The sequence below is a fragment of the Brienomyrus brachyistius genome, chromosome 23 (genome assembly GCF_023856365.1).
Source record: "Brienomyrus brachyistius isolate T26 chromosome 23, BBRACH_0.4, whole genome shotgun sequence".
Classification (NCBI taxonomy): domain Eukaryota; kingdom Metazoa; phylum Chordata; class Actinopteri; order Osteoglossiformes; family Mormyridae; genus Brienomyrus; species Brienomyrus brachyistius.
Genome location: NC_064555.1, coordinates 13,619,757 through 13,644,834, shown reverse-complemented (window position 1 = coordinate 13,644,834; position 25,078 = coordinate 13,619,757). Strand labels below are relative to the sequence as shown.

Genomic DNA, 25,078 nt, shown 5'->3' with positions numbered 1-25,078 from the left:
AATGGGGATGATCTGTATGAGATGCCAAAAGTTATATTATGTGTGCAAGTTTACATTTCTATGCATAAGCAATTTTTAAGTAATATTAATAATGTATAATCTAGCAATCCAAGAAAACAAATCAAGCTGTCCAAGAAAAAATAAATGGACCATTTTTCAGGTCCCCACAAAGATCTGTGACTGCAATCAAAACAGTAAAAATGCCAAAAGTCTCATATTTTGTTTGGTCACTTACTGTTAAGGTTAGAATCCTTTATTTATTTATAAGGCTTTTTAAAATCACATGGCCACTAATATCCATGACCTTTCGACCCCATACTCACCAATCAGGACACTCAGGTCTTCAGATCTGGGTCTTTTTCTTATCCCAGGTCCAAGTCTAAGACCGAAGGACTGACAGAGCTTTTATGGCTGATGCTCCATGGTTCCCTCCTGTAGCTCAACAAGTAGCGTTCTGTACTAATGACGTAAAGGTTATGGAAACACAGGGAGCCACAATTCTAACCTTCCTTCTACCCCGAGTTGCTGTGAATAAAGGAGCTGGATAAATGATGTTCCTGGGGATATCAGACCAGTCAGCAGTCTGGGCTCCTTTAAATGAAAGTGTTGTGCACAAACAGGCCTTTTATTGACATTTAAATATCAGGTTGTGACATTTGATCTCAAAAGGTGTTGTATAAATAAACTACTTGCTTACTTATTTACTTAATTTGTCATTGACTTTCTTACTGTCCAATCAGTATCATAATGTCCAACCCCATTTTGAGCACAGGACTGGTAATTACTGGTACTTTTTATGGGGGTCATTGTTGGTTATTAGCTTGTCTTGTCTTTCTATATAGACCTTCTCACCAAATATATTTCATTTGATTCTCTGCCAAACAACAACAGACCGTCCTGTGATACGTATTAAAGTTAAAACAGTACAAAATAATATGAAAACAAGACAAGGAGACAGTGTGTAATGTCCTGCAATGACTGACATTACTGAAGTAAGTTGCCCCAATCAGAATAACCTTTGTATTTATTTAATGTATGTTTTGCGAATTCTTTGGTAGTTAAAGTCACCTATATAAAATAAAATCAACCATTCGAAAGGAAATTTCAAGTTTTAACACAACTGACACATAACAAACTCGGTTGAGAAAGTTTGGTTAACTGTTGATCCGCTTTGTTGTCTTGTGGAAATCCACCTGAATTATCCCAAAAGATTTATCTGTATATGAATATATGTAGTATAACAAGATCACAGGGCTTAACGCCGTAATCACCATGGTTACATGGGTTATATGTTATCTGTGTTGGCATGACAGCAAGGGTGCAGGATGCATGACAATAACCACAGAAAACCACTCAAATTGCTCCTTGGGGACAAATAAAGTTTTTTGATTAGATTGTGTGTTGACAGAAACAGCAAGACTGATATGCTGCAAGAGCTGAGGTGCTAAATGTTAATTACACTTATAGAGGTAGTTTAAAAATGGCCTCAGCAGAAACCACAGGTTTGAGATACGATCAGAGCTGGTATCCTAGGAGATGTACTTTGTGCATGTCAGCTTGCACTAGCAAAGTTAAAGAAATATTCCTTCTGCACTTATATGCTGCGAAACGTGGCAAGTGCTAACAGCATAACTCGGCTCAGTCAAAAAGGAGCAGAACTCAGGTTTGATTGCATGCTTTTATTTCATTCTTAATAAAAATTAAAAAAAGCTTCATCCAGTGGAGGTCGTGTGAGTCTGGCTCTGGAAGCAGTGGGGGCACACAGCTGTATTTAGATGAGTAAATGTAAGCTGTAAGTTGTCAATGATGGCCAGTGGGATGTTGCGTGTCTGGATGTACTTTTTCTCGCGTTTCATGTCTGCCCACTTTGAGTTCACTCTCCTCAAGGTCCTTCTGCTTCTCCCACTCGTCCTCACCAGTATCTCCTCCTTCACTGGAATAGCGCCTCCTACTGGTTAAATGGGGTAGTTGGCATAGGTGGCAATGCCACAGGCATTATTGCTGTTACGTGCCAAATGCATGTAACCCTCCATGCCCCAGCCTTTCCCCCAGCTATAAAAGGAGCAAAAATGGAAAGAAAAGTTAAAGACAGGCATGTATGGACATAGCGAGAGATTTCATTTGAATCATACAAATCTCCTTAATCTACTCTGCAGTTTCAGGCACATCATACGCCGTAGTATGATGATCAGTTCTCCATAGTCCTTAAAGACCAGCTGCAGCCATTGCTGCACCAACATGCAGTGAAACTGGCCAATCACAAGAAAGACATTGTGGACAGTCACACCTGTTCTTGATGATCCAGTACTTTCCCTGGTCAGTGGAACTGTATCCCACGACCAGAATTGCATGATTAATTTTATTTCTTCGGCACCTGGGGTCATTGTATATACCTACAATAGAAGAGGACAGATCTGCAAGTTTGACATATGATTCACTGTCTGATCTGCTTTTACTGAGTCTGAATTGCATTGTCACCATTTAGTTTGGTCTTGTGGATAATGCTAAAAGAAATATTTAAAGATATAATAAATATTGTTACTATGAAGTCCATATATCAGACCATATATAAGAATGATGTGATCGTGAAGGTGTGGTGTCGTGAGAACTCAGCAGTTTGCATACAAACACTTGATGTGCTATCTGAGTATCAAACAGTGTGAAAGTAAAGTGTGTGTGTGTGTGTGGGTGTGTGTGAGAGAGAGAGAGAAATGCTGTCATTCACTTACTTATTGGATGGAACACATTTAATATATAAAATAAACACTTTCACAACAGATATAAAGTCATTTCTAAGTGCACTGTGGCATTATTTGTTTATGCTATTATTTTTATTATTATTATTATTATTATTATTATTATTATTATTATTATTATTATTATTACTATTATGCCTGATATTTCAACTTTACACATTATAACGTTACTTCAAGTTAATATTATTTCACTCTTACTTTTGTGACATGTATACAATTAACCACACTAGACATTTGGAATAACAACAATAAAGTAGCTTAGAGGTGCATCTCATGAGCCTTCAGTTGGTAAAAATACAGTGGCAGCACGACACATTGTTACAATTTGGCAATGGAAGAACAACGAGGAAATGAACAGGGTCAGCAGCCGGCATGAAGAAGAGGAGTGAAGCTGCGTGGCGGAAGGACAGGGAGGCAAAACAGAGGAAGAAGTAGAAGAGGTGAAAAACAGAGGCCCATTCCTGATTAAATGGGGGTCACAGTTGTGGACCATGTCCTCAATTACGACCTTACAATGGCGGAGGCTGGTCGAGGGGTGCAGCCGAATATTAGGAGAACACCCGTGTCCTCAATCATTGAAACGTTTCATACAGACAACAGCTATGTAATCCAACTCCATACACTGTATTGAAACACCCTCCTGTGTGCCACGCCCCCCTGATTATCTACTTGTGCTTCCCCAATTATGCCCAGCTGTATCCTGCTGTTTTGCCCTGTCTTTGTTCTATATCAGTCCACGTCTTGCCCTGTCCGAGGTCCGTCATTAATGTTAGTATCGTCGCGATGTCCCGTTCTCCCCGTAGTCGTCTTCCCCTTAATAAATCCCCAGTTTTCCCCTTATTTTGCCTGCCTGCCTCCTGAGAGATATTATGTGGTACATTGGGCGGAGCTTAATTCTCCGCTTCTGACGTCATAAGAGGAAGTGGCTTATCCTTGATTCTGATTGGTCGAGGGTTTATGCCCATATATGGTATCAATACATGCTTATGCCACGTGTTGCCGATAGGGGAATTTGAGGGAGATTAAACTTTAATAGAATAAAAATACATTACATGTATTTTATTAAATACCTGTTTTAGCAAATAAAACCCCTATAACCGTAATGTTTTTAAGTAATGAAGCACTTTTCTGCCAATGTGAATAATAAAGTAAAGCGGTCTGAGCATTTTCGATAGCAATAATCAAGGAATAACGCAGTTATTTCTTGTTTAAACGAACGCATGCGCGTAGATCCACGCTGCATTTCCTTTATTGAGCCAGCTCGTTGCGTCAAGCAACTGTCAAATGGCTACCAGCGGAAATTGCTGTCGTGATGTTAACCGAGGGCCCCGGATTGTGAGAAGCATGCAGCCATCCTGGCAGAATGCACACTAATGCTATATTTTATATGTTTATTTGTAAATAGTGTAAAATAATCTGTTTCTAATTTAAATAAAAGTCGATCTCTAACCCCCCGGATTGCTTAGCTACATTTAGCTAAATTTATCTACGTACGGTTAATCAAAAGGTATAACCAGAACTTGAAAAGATGTATGACACCACAGGCTGATCTTTTATTTCAAATAAGCCCCTTTAACCACATCGTTTTTAAGCAATGAAACTCTTTTTCGGCTAATGTGTTATTTAAAATAAAACATCTTAAGCATTTCGACAACAAGAATCAAGGACTAAAGCTGGCGATCCTTGTTAAAATAACTCTCCATGTCGCGCTTGTGCGTGCAGCCACGATACCCACACACCACTGTCTTTTATTGAAAACAACTGAGGCAAGTCGTTTTCGGGGCTTTAAAGTGTGTATACAATAAGTAAACGTGTGTAAAAGAAGTATAAAATGTGTTATAAAGCACATAGCCAACGATAATTACTAAAGAATTTAAGCATAACAGCTCAGACGTACCATGGCCTATAGCCGGTAGAAATGGAGCTATCCTACGGCCTACAAGATAAAAGCATATGGCACTAAATTGGAATCAGTAGTCGTTAAAAGAATAAAATACATTATATGAATTTATCAATGCGACATTTTAAATACGTTTTAAGGCATAATAATTTTAAGGGGTCACCGGACGCGTCGAGCTTTTCTAGCTAGAGAGGAAAGAGAGTCGGGCAGTTTTGAATGGTAAAAGCAGTAGTTGTGTATTGTTAACGGTTTATTTTAACAAAATGTCCTATTTTATAACGGTAAAAACACAGCAATCCTGTTTTTAGGGGGATTTATGCGCATTGCATGTCTAGACATGTCGATCAGCTAATGTCCGCGGCAGTGGGAAACGGGTCGTAGGCGCGAGAGCGATAAGCCTATGTGAAGGAAGCGTCAATTGACAAATTGTTGCAGAGTGCGTGTAACATCTCGTTTAACCGCTGGTCCCGAGTGTGACAAGCAGACAGACAGCATTCACGCCCCGGCAGAAAGCACATTACGTCTATTTGTTAATCAGTTATATTATTTTATACTATTTACGAATAAATGTCTAATTGACATAAAAGTCGATGTCTAACACCACAGCTCTGGGACTCTAGCATAGCCCCGGGCGCCCCGCTGCGGGCCTGTGGGGCTGGATGAAGTATCTAACATCAATTGCTTAATCAGCAGGGTAAAGTGCCGTAACTTAAACGGGGGTATGACAAATTAGTATAACGTTTTAAGCCAATAAGATTTAATTAATAAAATAATTTAGTTGTATTTTGTTAGTTTTATTTTCAATAAAACACACCCAGCGCATTATTAATTTAATAGATGCAGGAACTAGTGAGCGGTATTTAGCTACGTACTTCAAAAACATTTAAAAAACTTTGTTAGACTAATACCTTAGTTATTTTAATAATTTAAGGGATAAAAACATTTGTCGTGTTTGTCAATGTGTTATTTTAAGTAAATGCGTTATTTTCCAACGCCAAAAGCCCTGTCATGTTTTAAGTGAGAAATGATATGGACTAGCAACTCTCTCTGGGGGGAGCAACCCCGGTTAGGTACTATTAAGCAGCATTTAGTGACATGCATCAAAACGCATTTTTAAAAACTTTGAAAGAAAAAAGTCTTAGTTATTTTAATAAATACGTTTTTCAGTAAATGTTTATTCACGCGCATGCACACAAACACCCCGGAGGTCGGGGGGGGGGGGGGGGGGGACTTTAGAGTTTAACTTTAGGTTGCTGATCGCAATGTGTGACCAAACCCCAAAGCACCCTAACTTAGTCGTTTACTAACTTATCGCGAAAAACAGACAGAAATAGACTTGTAAATTCTAAAGAAAAGACATTAACTGTTTTTTGTTAATGTTTAAAGGTATACAAACTACAGTTGTATCGGACACGCGCACAAAAACACTAAAAGAGTTTTGCTCAGTCAAAAACACCAAACATATATTGTTCACGCTTTTTATTAAAATGTATAAGGATTGTTTTGTTATAGGGAAATTTTAAAGTGAGTGTGATATAAATCATTTAGGCAACAAGATTTGAGGAAGAACCTAAATAGCGGCTAGAAATGACCGACCAGGCAGGCAGAAGTGTGCTTTCCTTATCTTACAAGTCATGGAAGGGGGTGGGATGGGGGGACACATAAGTGTGGGATAGGACCTGTGGAATCAGGCAGGGGGTGTAAGAATTTAGGATAGTCTTGTAATTTTAAAGAAGGTGTACATGATTATTTTAATTGCATTTAATAGGAACCAGTAAGATGCATTTAGCAACATGCTGCAAATACACATTAAAAACTTTAAAGAATAAGGTCTTAGTTATTTTAATAAAGACATCCTACAAGGTGCCCACGGCCCTAACTTATATAATCTACAAGCTTGATCCGAGATGCTTGCTGGAGTACAATGCTAAGTTGACAACGGTAACGGAGCTGCAGCCTGCTTGATAGTTAATGAAACATAGTTCAAATTCAACAGTGTCAGCAGTCATCCACTATGCAGGGAGACTACAGATTGACTGTTACGACCCCGTTTATCAGCTGGCATTATTTAAAAAAATTTTTTGACAGAATAAAGCCTTAGTTATTTTAATAAATATGTTTTTTCAGTAAATGTATATTCATGCTCATGTGCACAAACACACACACCAGTGGCCAGGGGCTTTAGAGTTTAACTTTAGGTCTGTGAAAGTATAGGACAGCGATCTGTATACAGACCCCAAAACATATTAACTTAGTCGTTCATGAGTCTTATTGTGAAAAACCACGCGAAATAGACTTGTAAATTTTAAAGAAAAGACATTAACTGCTTGTGTTAATGTTTAAATGTATAAAAACTTTAGATGTATTTGTTAAACAGTCAAACAAAAATGTGCTATTTTGAAGTAGTATAAAATATAACCTTAACTTTGGACGCAAGATGAACAACCTACACACACACAGACAGCAAAACCCCAAGCATGCGCACAAGCACACAACCAGAGGAGGTACAACTATGTTTTGGCTCTGCTCTCTCGATTATCCGAGTTCTGGACAGACATATTCAAAGCCATTAAGCAGGACATCAACATAGTTCTGCCTCCTCTAACCCTCTAACAAACCTGTTCGACATTCCACCATCCAATACCATGCACCCCTTACTGGCCAGGTGTCATGCCCGGCTCGTCCGCTCCTCCTGTGTACCACGCCCCCTGCTTACCCACGTGTGTTTCCCGGATCGTTCCCAGCTGTGTCCGTTTGCTTTCAATCAGTCCTGTGCATTTAAGTCCTGGTCTCCCCAGTTTCCTCCCGGGCAGGCATTCTGTCACGATCGGTCGCGGAGGTAAGCGGCGATCGTGCGGGAAAACGGGTGGGCAAGCAAGCAAGCAAGCAAGCAAGCAGGCAGGCAGGCAGGCAGGCAGGCGGGCGGGCAGGCGGGCAGGCGGGCGGAATACGGGGATTAACGAGGGTTTAATCAATAAACAGGAAGCAGGAGACATGTAACGCCAACTGACATCAATGACAGACAAGGAAAACTGGGGAGACCAGGACTTAAATGCACAGGACTGATTGAAAGCAAACGGACACAGCTGGGTACGATCCGGGAAACACACGTGGGTAAGCAGGGGGCGTGGTACACAGGAGGAGCGGACGAGCCGGGCATGACAGCCAGGCACTTCATTCTTTTAAAATATACACCTTGAAATGTTACAAATTTCATTGCAGGGGTCATCCCATCGAGTACTTAAACAGCATCAGTCTCCTATAGTGTAAGAACCTGGTCTTTGATAAACCTCAGGACAGGGCCTCCAAGTCTTATGAAAGGTCTTTAAGGACCATCCAATTCTGGTGGCCGAGGAAACAACTTTTGCACAAAGTGTCTGCTTTGAAATAAATGAAAGAGATGTTTCTTTGGCATGTTATGCTTGCCTGCTAGGATTGTGACTGTTGCAAACACCCCATCCTCATATAAACTAATAGTGTTGAGCCAATTCTTCTGACCATTTAAGAAAAGCAGCTAAAGTTTTTTATACATTTAAGCATTAACAAAAGCTGTTAATATCTTTTCTTTAAAATTTACAAGTCTATTTTGTCGGTTTTCACAATAAGACTCATGAACGCCTAAGTTAATATGTTTTGGGGTCTGAATACACATAACGATCCTATACTTTCACTGACCTAAAGTTAAACTCTAAAGCCCCTGACCACCGATGTGTGTGTGTGTGTGTGTTTGTGCACATGATCATGAATAACCATGTACTGGAAAAAACGTATTTATTAAAATAACTAAGGCTTTATTCTGTCAAAATTCTTAAAAAATAAGGACCTACGGTTAAATGGGTCACTATAGTCACTCTCTAGTCTCCCTGCATATTGGATGACCGCTGTCACTGTTGAATCTGGACTATGTTTCATTAACTGTCAAGCATGCTGCATCTCAGTTACCATTGTCAACTTAACATGGTACTCCATCTAGCCTCTCAAATCATGCTTGTAGATGCTATAAGCTTGGGCCATGGTGTACCTTGTAGGATGTCTTTATTAAAATAACTATGCCTGATTCCACAGTTCCTACACCCCCCTACACTTCCATGACTTGCGAGATAAGAAAAGCAGACTTCTGTCTGCCTGGTCTATCATTTCTAGCCGCTATTTAGGTTCTTCCTCAAATCTTGTTGCCTAAATGACTTATATCACACTCACTTTAAAATTTCCCTATAACAAAACAATCCTTATACATTTTAATAAAAAGCGTGAACAATATATGTTTGGTGTTTTTTTGACTGAGCAAAACTCTTTTAGTGTTTTTGTGCGCGTGTCCGATACAACTGTAGTTTGTATACCTTTAAACATTAACAAAAAACAGTTAATGTCTTTTCTTTAGAATTTACAAGTCTATTTCTGTCTGTTTTTCGCGATAAGTTAGTAAACGACTAAGTTAGGGTGCTTTGGGGTTTGGTCACACATTGCGATCAGCAACCTAAAGTTAAACTCTAAAGTCCCCCCCCCCCCCCCGACCTCCGGGGTGTTTGTGTGCATGCGCGTGAATAAACATTTACTGAAAAACGTTTTTTTTTAAAATAACTAAGACTTTTTTCTTTCAAAGTTTTTAAAAATGCGTTTTGATGCATGTCACTAAATGCTGCTTAATAGTACCTAACCGGGGTTGCTCCCCCCAGAGAGAGTTGCTAGTCCATATCATTTCTCACTTAAAACATGACAGGGCTTTTGGCGTTGGAAAATAACGCATTTACTTAAAATAACACATTGACAAACACGACAAATGTTTTTATCCCTTAAATTATTAAAATAACTAAGGTATTAGTCTAACAAAGTTTTTTAAATGTTTTTGAAGTACGTAGCTAAATACCGCTCACTAGTTCCTGCATCTATTAAATTAATAATGCGCTGGGTGTGTTTTATTGAAAATAAAACTAACAAAATACAACTAAATTATTTTATTAATTAAATCTTATTGGCTTAAAACGTTATACTAATTTGTCATACCCCCGTTTAAGTTACGGCACTTTACCCTGCTGATTAAGCAATTGATGTTAGATACTTCATCCAGCCCCACAGGCCCGCAGCGGGGCGCCCGGGGCTATGCTAGAGTCCCAGAGCTGTGGTGTTAGACATCGACTTTTATGTCAATTAGACATTTATTCGTAAATAGTATAAAATAATATAACTGATTAACAAATAGACGTAATGTGCTTTCTGCCGGGGCGTGAATGCTGTCTGTCTGCTTGTCACACTCGGGACCAGCGGTTAAACGAGATGTTACACGCACTCTGCAACAATTTGTCAATTGACGCTTCCTTCACATAGGCTTATCGCTCTCGCGCCTACGACCCGTTTCCCACTGCCGCGGACATTAGCTGATCGACATGTCTAGACATGCAATGCGCATAAATCCCCCTAAAAACAGGATTGCTGTGTTTTTACCGTTATAAAATAGGACATTTTGTTAAAATAAACCGTTAACAATACACAACTACTGCTTTTACCATTCAAAACTGCCCGACTCTCTTTCCTCTCTAGCTAGAAAAGCTCGACGCGTCCGGTGACCCCTTAAAATTATTATGCCTTAAAACGTATTTAAAATGTCGCATTGATAAATTCATATAATGTATTTTATTCTTTTAACGACTACTGATTCCAATTTAGTGCCATATGCTTTTATCTTGTAGGCCGTAGGATAGCTCCATTTCTACCGGCTATAGGCCATGGTACGTCTGAGCTGTTATGCTTAAATTCTTTAGTAATTATCGTTGGCTATGTGCTTTATAACACATTTTATACTTCTTTTACACACGTTTACTTATTGTATACACACTTTAAAGCCCCGAAAACGACTTGCCTCAGTTGTTTTCAATAAAAGACAGTGGTGTGTGGGTATCGTGGCTGCACGCACAAGCGCGACATGGAGAGTTATTTTAACAAGGATCGCCAGCTTTAGTCCTTGATTCTTGTTGTCGAAATGCTTAAGATGTTTTATTTTAAATAACACATTAGCCGAAAAAGAGTTTCATTGCTTAAAAACGATGTGGTTAAAGGGGCTTATTTGAAATAAAAGATCAGCCTGTGGTGTCATACATCTTTTCAAGTTCTGGTTATACCTTTTGATTAACCGTACGTAGATAAATTTAGCTAAATGTAGCTAAGCAATCCGGGGGGTTAGAGATCGACTTTTATTTAAATTAGAAACAGATTATTTTACACTATTTACAAATAAACATATAAAATATAGCATTAGTGTGCATTCTGCCAGGATGGCTGCATGCTTCTCACAATCCGGGGCCCTCGGTTAACATCACGACAGCAATTTCCGCTGGTAGCCATTTGACAGTTGCTTGACGCAACGAGCTGGCTCAATAAAGGAAATGCAGCGTGGATCTACGCGCATGCGTTCGTTTAAACAAGAAATAACTGCGTTATTCCTTGATTATTGCTATCGAAAATGCTCAGACCGCTTTACTTTATTATTCACATTGGCAGAAAAGTGCTTCATTACTTAAAAACATTACGGTTATAGGGGTTTTATTTGCTAAAACAGGCGCTCCGCCGGCGTAGCCATTTTGAAAGGGGCGTCGGCGTGGGTGCGCATGCGCCAAACACCGGACTAGCGATCGTCCATTCCGACCCGCGTTGTTCAAACAGAGTAGTCTCATGTGGCGGGTCTCCGGGATCGTTTCGTCCTATTTCTTCTAAAAGTTTGCCGCTTACATGCTTTCTCAAACCTAAATATAACTAAAGTCTTTCGTGTTGGTTAAATGTAATGAGTGCTCGCTTCTTTTAAAACGACGGGGCTGTATGTTCATAGGTTTCGCTTGCACTTGTTTAAATTTGCTCTTCTGCTGCTTCTTTCGGGCATGTTTGTTTAAATTCACACTGCTTTTCTTTTAAAATAACACTAAGGGTTTTCTTATTTTGGTGCTTTCTTCTTTAAAACATTTTGGTGCCTTCTTTTAAAATACGCCGCGGCGCTTACTAACAACACGTGGCTACGGGCCGGACGGACGCCCCCGCTGAACGTGTATGCGCTAGCTTGCCATCATCCTGCTCTATGTTTTATTATACCTTAAAAACGTAATACAAAAAGCACATTAATAAAATACATGTAATGTATTTTTATTCTATTAAAGTTTAATCTCCCAAATTCCCCTGTCGGCAACACGTGGCATAAGCATGTATTGATACCATATATGGACACGTGGCATAAGCATGTATTGATACCATATATGGGCATAAACCCTCGACCAATCAGAATCAAGGATAAGCCACTTCCTCTTATGACGTCAGAAGCGGAGAATTAAGCTCCGCCCAATGTACCACATAATATGTCTCTCCTGCCCACCTACCTGCCCGTCCTCACCCGCGAACCCTGACATAGTATGTAACTTTGTGCATTTTCACTCATTGTCATTGTCAAGAGTCAGAGATTACATGAGAAAATACTTACCGAGTAACACTGCTTTTGACAAGAAGACTAAGAATTTTGACTATCTTGTTCGTGAGCAATGAAACAGGAACTGGCCATTCTGATGGATAAACTAAGGATTTGGACCAAAGCGACTGAGGAAACACTGCAATAAGCTAAATGGTAGCCACTTGTATTCAGCTTGTTCCATATCACTTTGTGAGAGGTTTAATGTACTGTCTGCTTCTCGTTTCAATATTTTGTTGTACTATATCACAACTGATAAGTGAGAATTTCTGATAAATATTTATTTTTATGTTTGTGATGGCTGGAAAGGCACAGCTAGCAATTGAACAGAGAGTTCAAATTTGAAATTTTAGTAAAGAGCCAGACCTGCTGCTACCAGAGAAAATTGTTTACAGGAATTAAGTGACCAGAAAGGGTCTGGGGCAAGCAAAGTGAAATCAGAGAATAAAGATCAACACGCAAAAGAAATCGGAAGATGACTGCAGGCATCCGAGGGCTGCGATTAATGTGTACAGAGGGAAACTGGTATCTCATAATACAGTCAAGCAAAGACTGAGAGCAGCTGGGCTGCACGGTCGAGTTAATGCCAGGAAACCTTTATTTCGAGGTGTTAAGAAAGAGAGACTACTATAGGCTCAACAAGACAAACACTGGAGGATTCAGGACTGGGAGCAGGTCTTGTGGACGGATGAAAGTCCATCCATGGGACAAGTTGGACCAACAAGTTTGAAGTGAGCATCTAGCAATTCATACTTTGAGAAGCACTGGACTAAAGTAAATAAATCAGTTTAACGCAAAGTTTCAAAACTCTGTTAGAAGCCTATGAGGACTTAAAGATGACAATAGCCATGTTTTTTTTTCACCGCGACGGTAATGTGGCTATAAGGCCGAACAACAGGCAAAACATAGATCTTTCTATTATCTTGCTATACGCGCGTGCACAGCTACAGTCTGCTTCTCCGACTGATCAGTAACCGTCAGGCATCGGCGCCGGCTTGCTTGTCCGTTATCGTCGATAACTGATAATGTCGTCAAATCGCGCAAGCCCACTGTCCGTGAGAAGCCCGACTGAGGAGAGAATCTCACCTCTTTTGTAGAAATGGAAGGTGTGCAGTGAGGCGCTGACCGCTGCGGACACGGGGCCCACCCTGCCAACGGCGGCCTGCAGCTCCCTCTCATTCCCCGATGCCACATTCCTGTAGCCACGGCATGACATCGCTTTTCCAGAAGCATTATAGACGCATGGCCGGTCCTGATGGATGTAAACAATTTATCAGACTGGGAAGGTCTGACTGGGAAGGTCTGACTGGGAAGGTCTGACTGGGAAGCCCTACAAGAATGTACATTAAGGGGGGTGTTTGGGGGCCACGTGGTCCCAGTATTCGGCCAGATTGTCACATTTCTGGCAGGTTAAGAATTTTCATGATGATATTTTATATGCTATTTATACAGACACATAGGAATTCTTTGCTTTTCACAAATCCCATCTACCACTGGGGAGTGAAGCTTGGGGCCAGAGAGCAAGATCAGCCATTTTACTGGTACTTCTGAAGCAGAAGTAGTTATCGGCCTTGCTTGGGTTATTGGTTTAAGTTGTAAAATATTTTCAGAGTTCTACATGTACATATTTGAAAAATGGATTATTTTAAGTACATACATTGCACATTTTCATTGTCTAAAACATATTTCTTAAGCTGCAGAATGAAGCAAAAATTGTAAGAGTAGGCTAGATGCAATCAGTCATAGATAAGATATGTTTTGTGAAGAAAATTAATGAATAGCCCACCTTTCCAACATAAGGGTACGCCTCCTCAGTGTCAATGCCCCGTCTGCGGACGTATTCGAAGGCAGTGTGCATATAGCCTCCTTTACAACCATGGCTTTTGGTGACACAGTCCACCAGGTTCTGAGGGCTGAGTGACACCAGCTTCCCCGTCTTCTTCTTCATCAGGCCCTCCAGGGCACCAGCAGCACTGAAGGCCCAGCAGGAGCCACAGGATCCCTGCAGCGAGGAAATCGCATCTTTGAAAAGGCTGCAAGTTTCTCTTTGTCCACCAGGGGGCAGGACTGTGTTTCTCTAAATTAAAATATTGCTGGCAGGGGATGATGCCTTTTATGGGGTAGAATACATTTTTCCTGTGAGTAGCCTTTGATGTTGACTGACATGTGACTTTTTCATAATTATGAAATGGTGATACCTCGGATCGCTATAGGGAAATTCTCTTATTGCCTACCCCATCTTGCTCTCTATGACACAGAAGTAGGTGAGAGCAAGCTTGGCAGTGAAGGGCAGCCACCTGCAGCAGCGCCCATGGAGCTGGGGGGGGGGGGGGTTATGGGTCCGCAAATGTGACAATTCTGCCAAGGCCAGGTTCAAAACAGCCACCATCACAGGCACAGAAGTTTAGTCCACTGAGTCATATACTGCCCCCTATGTTATATGCAACTATTTTAGGCAATATAAAAAGTCAATATGAAAAGTCAATATAAAAAGTCCATGATAAATTACATAAACATACAAGAAAATAAAAGCTAATAATCATCTGCTCTCTCTAGTCCAATGTCTGTATATTATGTTTGTTCAAAAACAACAATGCTCACTGCCTGATTGATTCTGGGTGTGATGAGCTTCAGTATCAAACCTAACATCGCTATCTGTTAGTTACATCTATCTTTTCATCTGCGTTGCACTTTTCTTCCTCCTTTTTGTTGTCTGGTTAAGTGACATATCTTAGTTACCAGGTGAATCAAAATCAAAAGTGACTTTCAGAAAAACAAAGGCTTTGGATTTCAAGAGTAAATTGTGTATATTTATAAACTCAAGTCTTTGAACTTCCCATCCTACCCATGCTATTGTGTTTTGGGTTATTTTTTTATGAAAATGTCAGGAGAAGATGAAGTGCTTTTCATGAGCATGATATTTTCTTCCTTAAGTAGCCCTTAGCATTGGCTGAAATGTTACATTTTCATATTTATTACAAACAAGAATTTTTACCAATATAAAAAGTCAAGAAATACAAGAAAACAAAAGATAATAATCATCTGCTCTCTCTAGTCCAATGTCTCCTCCCACAATCCTCTGCACTGACCTGGTTTCTGACTGGGGTGACATAACCCTTCTTGCGGTAGTCAATGGATCTGGGCAGCCTCTGCAGGTCACCGTCAGGGAGGAAGGTGCTGTTGGACTCTGTGATCTGTGGCACTCTCAGCCCGGTCATTATCGCGATCACTTCCTCACTGGTCTGTTCGGATCAGCAATCAAAGAAATTTGCATCCATTATGGGTTTGTTTGTGGACGTGGTATTCATCTTTACAAGGCAGTTTCTCATTGGTCTTTGAATAACACACTGTTGATGATACAGTTGATGATGAAGTTTTTGGATATATCATACTGTATGAGGTACCCACCATGTCTCCCAGGCTGTTCATCCCCAGCTCATAGGAATGGATCCCCTGCTTGTATTCTTGGTTATGGGCATCAATCAGCTGCATATTCTTCTCCCAGATGGACCTCCGACTTTGTTCCTCCCCCTGAAAGTTCCAGTCCAATCCCTTAACAGTGTTCTTATTGGTCCAGGCTGTGGTGAGCTCATTCTTTCACAGCCAGAAGCTCAGCATGTGCCGTCAGGTCATCAGAACTCTGCTACATGACTTGTCACTGATCTGCTTGAATGTTAATATATCGCTTCCCTCCAGCTATCCCTTCACAGGTTTGCCGTATCTCTCTATCATCGTGCATTAACCTACCTGGCTGTTGTAGTCCTTCTCGTAGACGGTCTTCCAGCTCTCCCATTCCAAGTCCAGCAGCAGCGAAGGACCCTGAGTGAAGTTGGCCAACGCCAAGACGGGCAGCAGCAGAATACCGCCACACCAAATCATTCTGTGACAAAACGGCAGTAGGCAAATTATACAATTCAGGCCATTTCAAGGGGTCAACATGAGGACAATGACTGGTTTGCATTTGATGCCCTGTAACCCTACTGTTGTGTGTTAATGGTGCCTTACCTAAGTAGTGAAGTATTGCTTTATCACACTGATCATTGTGAAAAAATCTCAGGGATTTAAGGCATGTTTTTGACGCTCCATGAACCATTTGCTGTATATTTTGAGCCCATAACATGGTGCTGTACAGCGAATGGTTCATGAAGCCTCATTTTGTGCATCAGTAGAATTAACAAATCCACTCAGACTTGTTTTCACTCTCTGTGACAGTGATGATGGACTCAGTTAAGGTGAAACGGAATGTACTGCGTATAGTAAACACTGATCAAATTCCTTTTAAAGGAATAATTGAAATTTTTATATCAGATCTCATTTGCTTTTGTTGAAAAGTAGACAATAAGCAGTAATAAACATATGTTACCCAAAGCCACTGCGCTTAAGTGGAAACCTATAAGTCACTGGAGCCGATTAGTATGAAATATGGAAAATAGTATAACGTGCATACAATCCAAACCAAGAAAAAGTCAAACAGTGTGGAAAAAAATGAGCGCAAAACAAGATAAGACAACATATATAATTATACAGCATGTAATATTACAGTTTTGAATATATAGATTCATAATTATATTAGTTTAATATATTGACAATCAGACATAGGGAAATCTGTAAAATAATACTACATTTGTAAAACCAATAAAAAAAATACAAGGACTGGTACCTGTCTGTTGTGGAATAGAAGTCCAGACTCCCCTCTGAACACAGTTAATGTGCGTTTATATAAGGAAGCACTGGTACGGAAGTGAATGAGGGTAAAATTAATTTTAAGTTGATGAGAAATACAGAAGCACAGTGGTTAGTGCAGAGACCAGGGTATGAGTTTCCACCCTGGCTGTATGTGCGTGAACTTTGCATGTTCCCTCCCCTCCCAAAAAAAAAAACAGGTACTCCGGTTTCCCCCCACAGTCCAAAAACATGCTAAGGCTAATTAGAGCTGCCAGATTGTCTTTAGACATGAATGTGTGAGTGAATGGTAAATGGACTGCATTTATATAGCTCTTTTCTACTCCTATGAGTACTCAAAGCGCTTTACATTTCATGCCTCACATTCACCCATCCAGACACTTATTCATACACCAGTGGCGGAGGCTGCCATGCAAGGTGCCAACCTGCTCACCGGGAGCAATTTGGGGTTCAGTGTCTTGCTCAAGGACACTTTGATGGGGTCAGGAGGAACCAGGGCTCAAACCTGCAACCCTCCAGTTGCCGAACGATAACACTACCTCCTGCGCCACCATCTTCCCATCAATGGTGTGTGAGTGAATGGTGTGTCCGCCATTTTGGTTTTTCTGTGGTTTATGCCCATAGTATATGGGATATGCTTTTGATTGAGAGGTTTGGGCTTCTCACAAGGATGCCACCTGCTCACCTCCTGGGAGGAGGCCCTGAGGCAGATCCTGGTCACACTGGACGACTGACATCTCCCAGCTGGCTTGGGAATGCCCAGCAAGCCAGTCAATGGCCTTGCGGAGAGAGGTCTGGTTTATCCAGCTTGTTATGCTGACAGTCTGAGCATGGATGGATATCCATTATCCAGTGCATTGATGCAGCTTTGAAGCAACAGTGACAATCATTTCACACATATTATATATGAAGGATAGCAAATACAAATCGATGCAACACACATTGTAAAATGTATTTAATTTTATTCTCTTTTAGGCATCAACAGGTAGGGCTATATGTTTTTATAATTGATTTTTAATATTGAAATAGTGCTCAGCAGTGTACAGGTTTGGGACAAAGAATTCAGTTTCCTGGAATAACTAACGTTGCTCAAGTTGGTTGCTTCAGACAGACTTTCCTCTGCATTCTTTTCAATTTATATTTGGGGAAGTCTTCGACAATTAAAGATTCGTATATGAATATCAACCCGTCAAAGGGATATATCAATTTTACCACACGTGGAAAAAATGCAAACTCGGTTGAGAAGGTAAAATGGGTATAAATAGCAAGAATTTAAACCATATTTCATTCAGGTAATTGATGCAATTTCATGTACTGACACAGAATGAAATCCAACACACACTGTGAAGCACGATAATCTGATTTATTGATCTCAGTTATTGCTGCCACGCATAGATGTGGTTGCCATGTTGAAAGCCTTCAAAACCTCGGCCCATATCTGGTAACTGCTGATCTGCGTTCTCTCAAATGCCTGCTTGACTTCATTAGATGAAATGTTACGGTAATAAAGTGTCCTGTTACGTTAGTGAACATGGAGGCCATGTGAGAAGCATAGAAACAACCCAGCTGTATGATAATTATTATAATAAATAATTATTGACTTTATGTTTTAATCTTTCTGACATCGCATCCTTTTATGAGTGATTACAGCCTGTGTGCATGTTATATGTCATACATATAACACAGATTACTGGCCTTAACATTTTGATGACTGCGGTTAAATCCATTATTTATTATGGAGTGATCTTTGTCGTTGTGACAGTAATGGGGGAGTGTGTGTGACAGTAACCATGGAAACAACAAGGCTGATGTGGTGCAAGAGCAGACACTTAGGGCCTGTTCAGACTTGGCTATAAAATGCATCTTGGGTAATCGGATCACAAGTGGACTGTGTTAAATACAAGTGCAAATGACCCCCAAGATTCAGTCACTCAAATGACTTTCTGAGGTGGTCTGGGACACATTTCACCATGTTTCTCGTGTAGTGATGTAGGCAGCAACGAAGTCTGAACACAAGCGGTCAGCTGGACCTGTCCTACTTCCTGTCCCTGTGCCTATTCTGTGTTTCAGTTTTGTTCCCTCTGCCCCGTTAATGGTCCTGTTCTTGTTTTCTAGGTCCTGTATCCCCGGTCTCCTCTCGTCCGTTGCCTCCCCCGAAGTGCGCCCGGAGTGCGCGCCTTTGGGAGGGGTTCTGTCACGCCCGGCTCGCACGATCCTCGTGTGTGCCACGCTCCCCCCCCGATTATCCACATGTGCTTCCCCAATCGTACCCAGCTGTACCTTGTTATTGCACCATGTCTTCCGTGTGTTTAGTCCACATCTTGCTGTTGATGTTTCCTCGCTGTTTCCCTGACCTTCCCCGTAATAAATCCCCGACTTTCGCCTGCCTGCCTGATCCTTCCTGCCAGCCTGCCTGTCCGCTTAACCGCGAACTCTGACAGCTGTTCCCATCACCGCCAATTTTAAACATTCCGTCACTGTTTGTCAATGTCGTTAATCTTTTTTATATACACTTATCCTGTCCATCTATGCCCTTTATGTATATTTGTACCATTGTGGTCTGGGGGAGTTTTTTTAGCGGCACCGTTTTCAGTGTGGGCTGAAAATGCCCCAGTTGATTGGACTTAGCAATAATAACCTACTAGCACTTTTGAGCAGGAGTCTCTAGCAGGCTGCTCTCAATCTACTGGGACTTTGAACACGCAGAAAGGAAAGTCTGCCAAACAGTCCATTAACAATCTATCCTCCCACCCATTTTCTGTGACTGCTTGTCCTACTCAGGGTTGTGGAAGGTCTGGAGCCTATCCTGGAGGCTATGGGCACAAAGCAGGGAACAACCCAGGATGCGGCACCAACCTATTGCAGGGTGCATGCACACAGAAACACACACCTATGGGTAATCTGGTAACTCCAGTTAACTTTTGAATGTTTTTGGACTTTAAGGGGAAAACCAGAGTACCTGGAAGAAAATCCACGATGACACAGTGAAAACGTACGAACTCTATACACGTGGAATCCCAGCAGAGACTCAAACCCTGCTGCTTGAGGTGTGAGGCAGCAATGCCAAGCTCTGCACCCCATTAATAATCCTAAATAGCTAAATGAAAAAGTATGCAATGATTGCATTTGTGTGCTAAGTATCATGCTCACATCTTAATGGTGTTTAAAGTTTTGAACTGTGACTTCAAGCTCAGTTCCACAATCGTCACTAACATTAACTGGTCTTTGCCATGTGAGAATAACCATGGAAACAATAAGGCTGATTTAGTGCAAGAACAGACAGCTAGATGTGTTTGACCAAGGGGCTAAAAATTAATCATACTTGTCACTACACATAGACAATATGGCAGACAAATGAGATGGTCTCAGTGGAAACCACATCGTCAATATAGGATCGATGCTGGTCGCAGGCAGTTTGTGCCTGTCAGCTTCCACCAAGATATGTAAAAAAACGTTACTATGCGTAAGAGTGTTAACTTTCCTAGCCTTAATGCATATAAATATGTACATATCAATATACATAAGGAGATGGATCTGTAAGAAAAAATATGGTATAGATATGTTACTGCAGATAACAGTGCAAATAATGTGCAAAGGCAGAACTACTACGTGTTTGGGGTTGGGGTGAAAATACATCATATGCTGGTGCCTCAGAGAAAGTGAGACGGGGGGGGGGGGGGGGATGTGCACTCCCCAATATCGGCAGACCCTCCTGTATGAAACTGCACCCTTAACAGTGTTAATCTTATTTTAAATGACAAAATTTGGTAATGTTTCTCACAATGCATTATTTCAAGATGTGACCACTGCATGTGTGCCCATTGCAATGTTGGAACCCCTCTCCCCCAATGTGAAACTCTTTCTGACACCACTGGTCACATGACACAGATTACGCTGCTTACCATTTTAAATGCATTGGCAGTTATGGCGGGACCTGTGTCGATGCGGCAGCAAGGGTGTGGGTGACAGTAAGCACGCAGTGCCGGCTTAATGGTTAGGGATACGCGCTTGTAATTGAAAGACTGAAAGAATTGAAAGATAGTGAATCCTCACTATCAAGGCACCACTGAGATACCCTGAGCAAGGCACTGCTATCTGGGTGCTGAATTAGCTGCCCCCTGCTATGTCACATATGGGTTAAATGCAGAGAACACATTTCGTTGTTGTGCACTGTGTGCTGTGGTGTGTCAATGATGACAATTAATCACTTAATTCTGAAATTCAAACAACAAGGCTGAAATGGTGCAAGAGCAGACACTTAGGGCCTGTTCAGACTTGGCTATAAAATGCATCTTGGGTAATCAGATCACAAGTGGACTGTGTTAAATACAAGTGTAAACGACCACCAAGATACATTGTGATTCAATCACTCAAACAGCTTTCTGAGGTGGTCTTGGACACATTTGACCATATATCCTGTGTAGTATAAAGGTTAAAATGCATCTCCAAAAATGGATGTCACAATAACTGTATGCAGTGCCATTTGACCTTCTAGCGAGAGTGATGTAGGCAGTAAAGAAATCTGAACACAAGCGGTCAGCTGGACACCTTTGAGATGCATGAAAGGCACAGGTGTAAACAGTGATGTGCCTCGGCTGTTTACTTTACAACTGTAAATGGGACCTTGGAGGTGTCTGACTAACGGCGCTTTTCCACTGGCAAACGGGAACCGAGCCGCACTGCAGCACGAGACTGGTTACAGTGCGGTTACAGCTAGATGCAGTTTGCCACTGCAGGAGGGTCGGCTCGCTAAAGGCGTTGCAGGGTTTGGAGAGCGGCAGTGACATGCGACCAAAGACATGCTTATTTACTGTTCACACGCTGTGCGTCATCATTTACTATGTGCTAATTTCCCGATTTTCTAGCACATCTGTGAGAATTATATATCATTATTTAGCTCTGATATTTATGTTTGTTTTTTATTTATTTTCTCCTACATACCACTTATTTGATCTGCTGTTCCCATCGCTGCCAATTTTAAACATTCCGTCACTGTTTGTCAGTGTCGTTAATCTTTTTCCTTATGCACTTATCTTGTCTGTCTATGTACTTATCTATCTATACATCAAACTCTAGTCGATTTAACATCTGTTTGCATTACGAATCTATTCCAGTAAGCTGTTCCACGGTCCTTTTTTGTAAAATAAGAATCTTTTTTGTAGCTGCACATAGACCACACTGTGGCTGACGCAGGAAATGGCCTCAGCAGAAACCACAGGGCTGACATAGGAACAGAGCTGGCGTCCGAGGAGATGTACTTTGTGCATGTCAGCTTGCACTAGGATAGGTAAAGAAACATTTTTTCTGTGCTTATATGCTGTGAAAATGCGCAAAACTTACCGATGTGTTTGCCACCACAAGTTGTACTGCTGCAGCAGCTGGTGCAGGGCAGGAGGTGGAGGCAGAATTAGCGATTCAGGGAGATACGTCGGAGGATGAGGAGGAGGAGAAGGAGGAGGAGAAGGGAGATGTGGCCCTGGGAAAGATTGAGGGAGAGGTCAGATTAGCTACCGTCCAGCCCCGTAAAAAGTAACCGAAATGTTAATGAAGAGGGACATTTCATGTAGGGAGTGCAAAGGGCTGGAGTTTGTGTGTGTGTGTGTGAGAGAGAGAGAGAGAGAGAGAGAGAGAGCAAGTGAGGGGGGGGGGGGTTTGCCTACACGTAAGCTTGCACACAGTCAGAATTAACAATGACAATGTTTGGGGATGTGTGTAATAATAATAATCATAATAATAATAATAATAATAATAATAATAGTGAATTAAAACAGAAAACATAAAATAAGAAAAAAGTTAGAAGAGTTAGAGTTTGTCACGATTCGCCGAAATCGGGTATCGCACGGACAGGTAGGCAGGCAAGGATCACGCAGGCAGGCAGAGTACAGGGCAAAACTAGGGGTTTTAATTCCAGGATTCAGGATAGGAGACATCTGACGACAACTAACATCAATGACAGACAATGAACTCAGGCAAGACATGGACCGAAATAGACAGGACTGATCAAAATAACTCGACACAGCTGGGTACGATCAGGGAAGCACACATGGGTAATCAGGGGGCGTGGCACACACGAGGAGCGGACGAGCCGGGCATGACAGAGTTAATGCAATTTTAAAATGATAAAAAATGATTAGAGACTCATCTTCACTAAATAGTATCTGGGCCAAAAATGCTCAACATAGGAAACTATTACAGGACATAGTTCCCCAGTGATGTTCCAGGGATGTGCCTTTCATTGCTGTGGATTTAACAGGCATTCTTCACATCTGTAAGTTTACTATACTGTATACTGTTGTTTTGTGTTGTGGCTGACATCCACCTGGATGATCATGAAGCCTACTACATCTACGGAGCGACTGTAATGAACGCAACCATCCATTATTGCATTATTTTAATGACACCAATACTGTCAAGGTAAATTTTTTTGAAACAGTCTCACCCTTGACCCACCTGGCCTCTTTCTCTCCCCTTAGGGTATATTAGGAGTGAAGGTTTACCTATATACCGATATGGAGTTTATATCTGTTCTTTCTCTTTCATTGTGAGTTTACTAAATAGCTCTTATTTTAATTCTAGAAGAGACAGTATCAGATGAATCTAGCATATCTGACCTCAGATCTGCTGTCTGTCTCCCTCAGAGCACTAAGATCCATGCAGCCTTTGGTCTCAGCAAATGTAAGAACAGAATAAGCTATTATCTCTCTGCTCACCTAAATCTCTCTGTTCACCTATTATTTAAACGATACCTTTACTGATCCCCTGCTCTTTCTTTCCCTTGTCTGGCTGTCTCTGCATCTTTTTCTCTCTCATTCTCTCTCTGATTTTCATACTTTAAGGTGCCACTTTCATGAGAAGCTCTTTCCTCTATATTGATATATGGTCTTACTTTGGGCATAATTGTGTATGTGAATAAACAGTATATTTCTTAAGACACTGAAAAGACATGTCTAGCAGTGTTTCTTTGACATCCTCTTTCACATCAAGGTGGGAATCGTGACACTGTGGCCATCTCTCCCAAACTGCTGCGCTTTATTTAAATTTTTTAAATCACACAATGTGCACATATATCCTCTGGTATGTCGTGTGCTTTCGCATATCGTATAATAGTCGCCAGGGTTGGCACATACACATCCACATGCACATCCACATACACATCCACATACACATACACACGCACATCCACATAGACACGCACATCCACATACACATCCACACGCACATCCACATACACATCCACACGCACATACACATTCACATACACATCCACACGCATATCCACATACACATCCACACGCACATCCACATACACATCCACACGCACATCCACATAGACACGCACATCCACATACACATCCACACGCACATACACATTCACATACACATCCACACGCACATCAACATATACATTCACATCCACACGCACATACACATCCACACGCACATACACATCCACACGCACATCCACATACACATTCACATCCACATACACACACACATCCACATACACATCCACACGCACATCCACATACACACACACATCCACATACACATCCACACGCACATCCACATACACACGCACATCCACATACACACGCACATCCACATACACACGCACATCCACATACACATCCACACACACACACACATCCACACACACACATCCACATACATACACATCCATATCCACATACACATCCACATACACATCCACACGCACATACACATTCACACACACACATCCACACACACACATCCACATACATACACATCCATATCCACACGCACATCCACATGCACATCCACACGCACATACACATCCACACACACACAGCCACACACATACACATCCATATCCACACGCACATCCACATACACATCCACACGCACATACACATTCACATACACATCCACACGCACATCACTTTCTGCACCACCACGCTGAGGGTCGGTGACCCCCCCAGGGCTCTCTGCTGAGCCCTCACCTGTTAACCCTCCTGACTCTCAACTTTACTGCCACGTACAGCACCAACACCATAATCAGCTTTGCTGACGACTCGATGGCGGTGAGTCTCATCAGCAATGGTGTTGCATACAGGATGGCGATTCAGGGACTGGCAGACTGGTGGAAGTCCAGTAATCTTTCTCTTAAAACAGGCAAAACAAAGGAAATGGGTGTTCACTTCAGAAAGTCCAAAGCTGGCCACCTTTTGCTGCACTTCTAGGAATCTGCAATGAATCAATCAGAAGCATCAGATTCCTTGAGGCACCCCTACCAGCTGACCTCACCTGATCCCA

At 41.5% G+C, this 25,078-nt stretch overlaps 2 protein-coding genes across 2 annotated transcripts in view; one reads left to right on the top strand and one right to left on the bottom strand.

Moving 5' to 3' along the window:
* LOC125718645 (protein S100-A1-like) overlaps nucleotides 1-25,078 on the top strand; it is a 217,968-nt gene that overhangs the window by 118,099 nt on the left and 74,791 nt on the right. The gene's annotated exons all lie outside the window — the stretch shown is intronic.
* Nucleotides 1,660-16,907, bottom strand: LOC125718636 (cathepsin K-like). Its single transcript, XM_048992565.1, has 8 exons — nucleotides 16,761-16,907; nucleotides 15,848-15,980; nucleotides 15,509-15,631; nucleotides 15,190-15,342; nucleotides 13,887-14,102; nucleotides 13,187-13,352; nucleotides 2,288-2,393; nucleotides 1,660-2,052 (listed from the first exon to the last, which is right to left on the bottom strand). The coding sequence occupies exons 2-8, from the start codon at nucleotides 15,977-15,979 to the stop codon at nucleotides 1,956-1,958; spliced, it is 993 nt and encodes a 330-aa protein (XP_048848522.1). The 5' UTR covers nucleotide 15,980; nucleotides 16,761-16,907; the 3' UTR covers nucleotides 1,660-1,955.

Excerpts from the sequence above, each read along its gene's own strand:
- LOC125718636 (XM_048992565.1), bottom strand. The coding sequence starts at position 15,979 with ATGATTTGGTGTGGCGGTATTCTGCTGCTGCCCGTCTTGGCGTTGGCC. Across the intron at positions 15,632-15,847 it reads AGAAGGACTACAACAGCCAG|GGGGAGGAACAAAGTCGGAG; the intron begins GTAGGTTAATGC and ends TGGAACTTTCAG. Across the intron at positions 13,353-13,886 it reads CGTACCCTTATGTTGGAAAG|GACCGGCCATGCGTCTATAA; the intron begins GTGGGCTATTCA and ends TACATCCATCAG.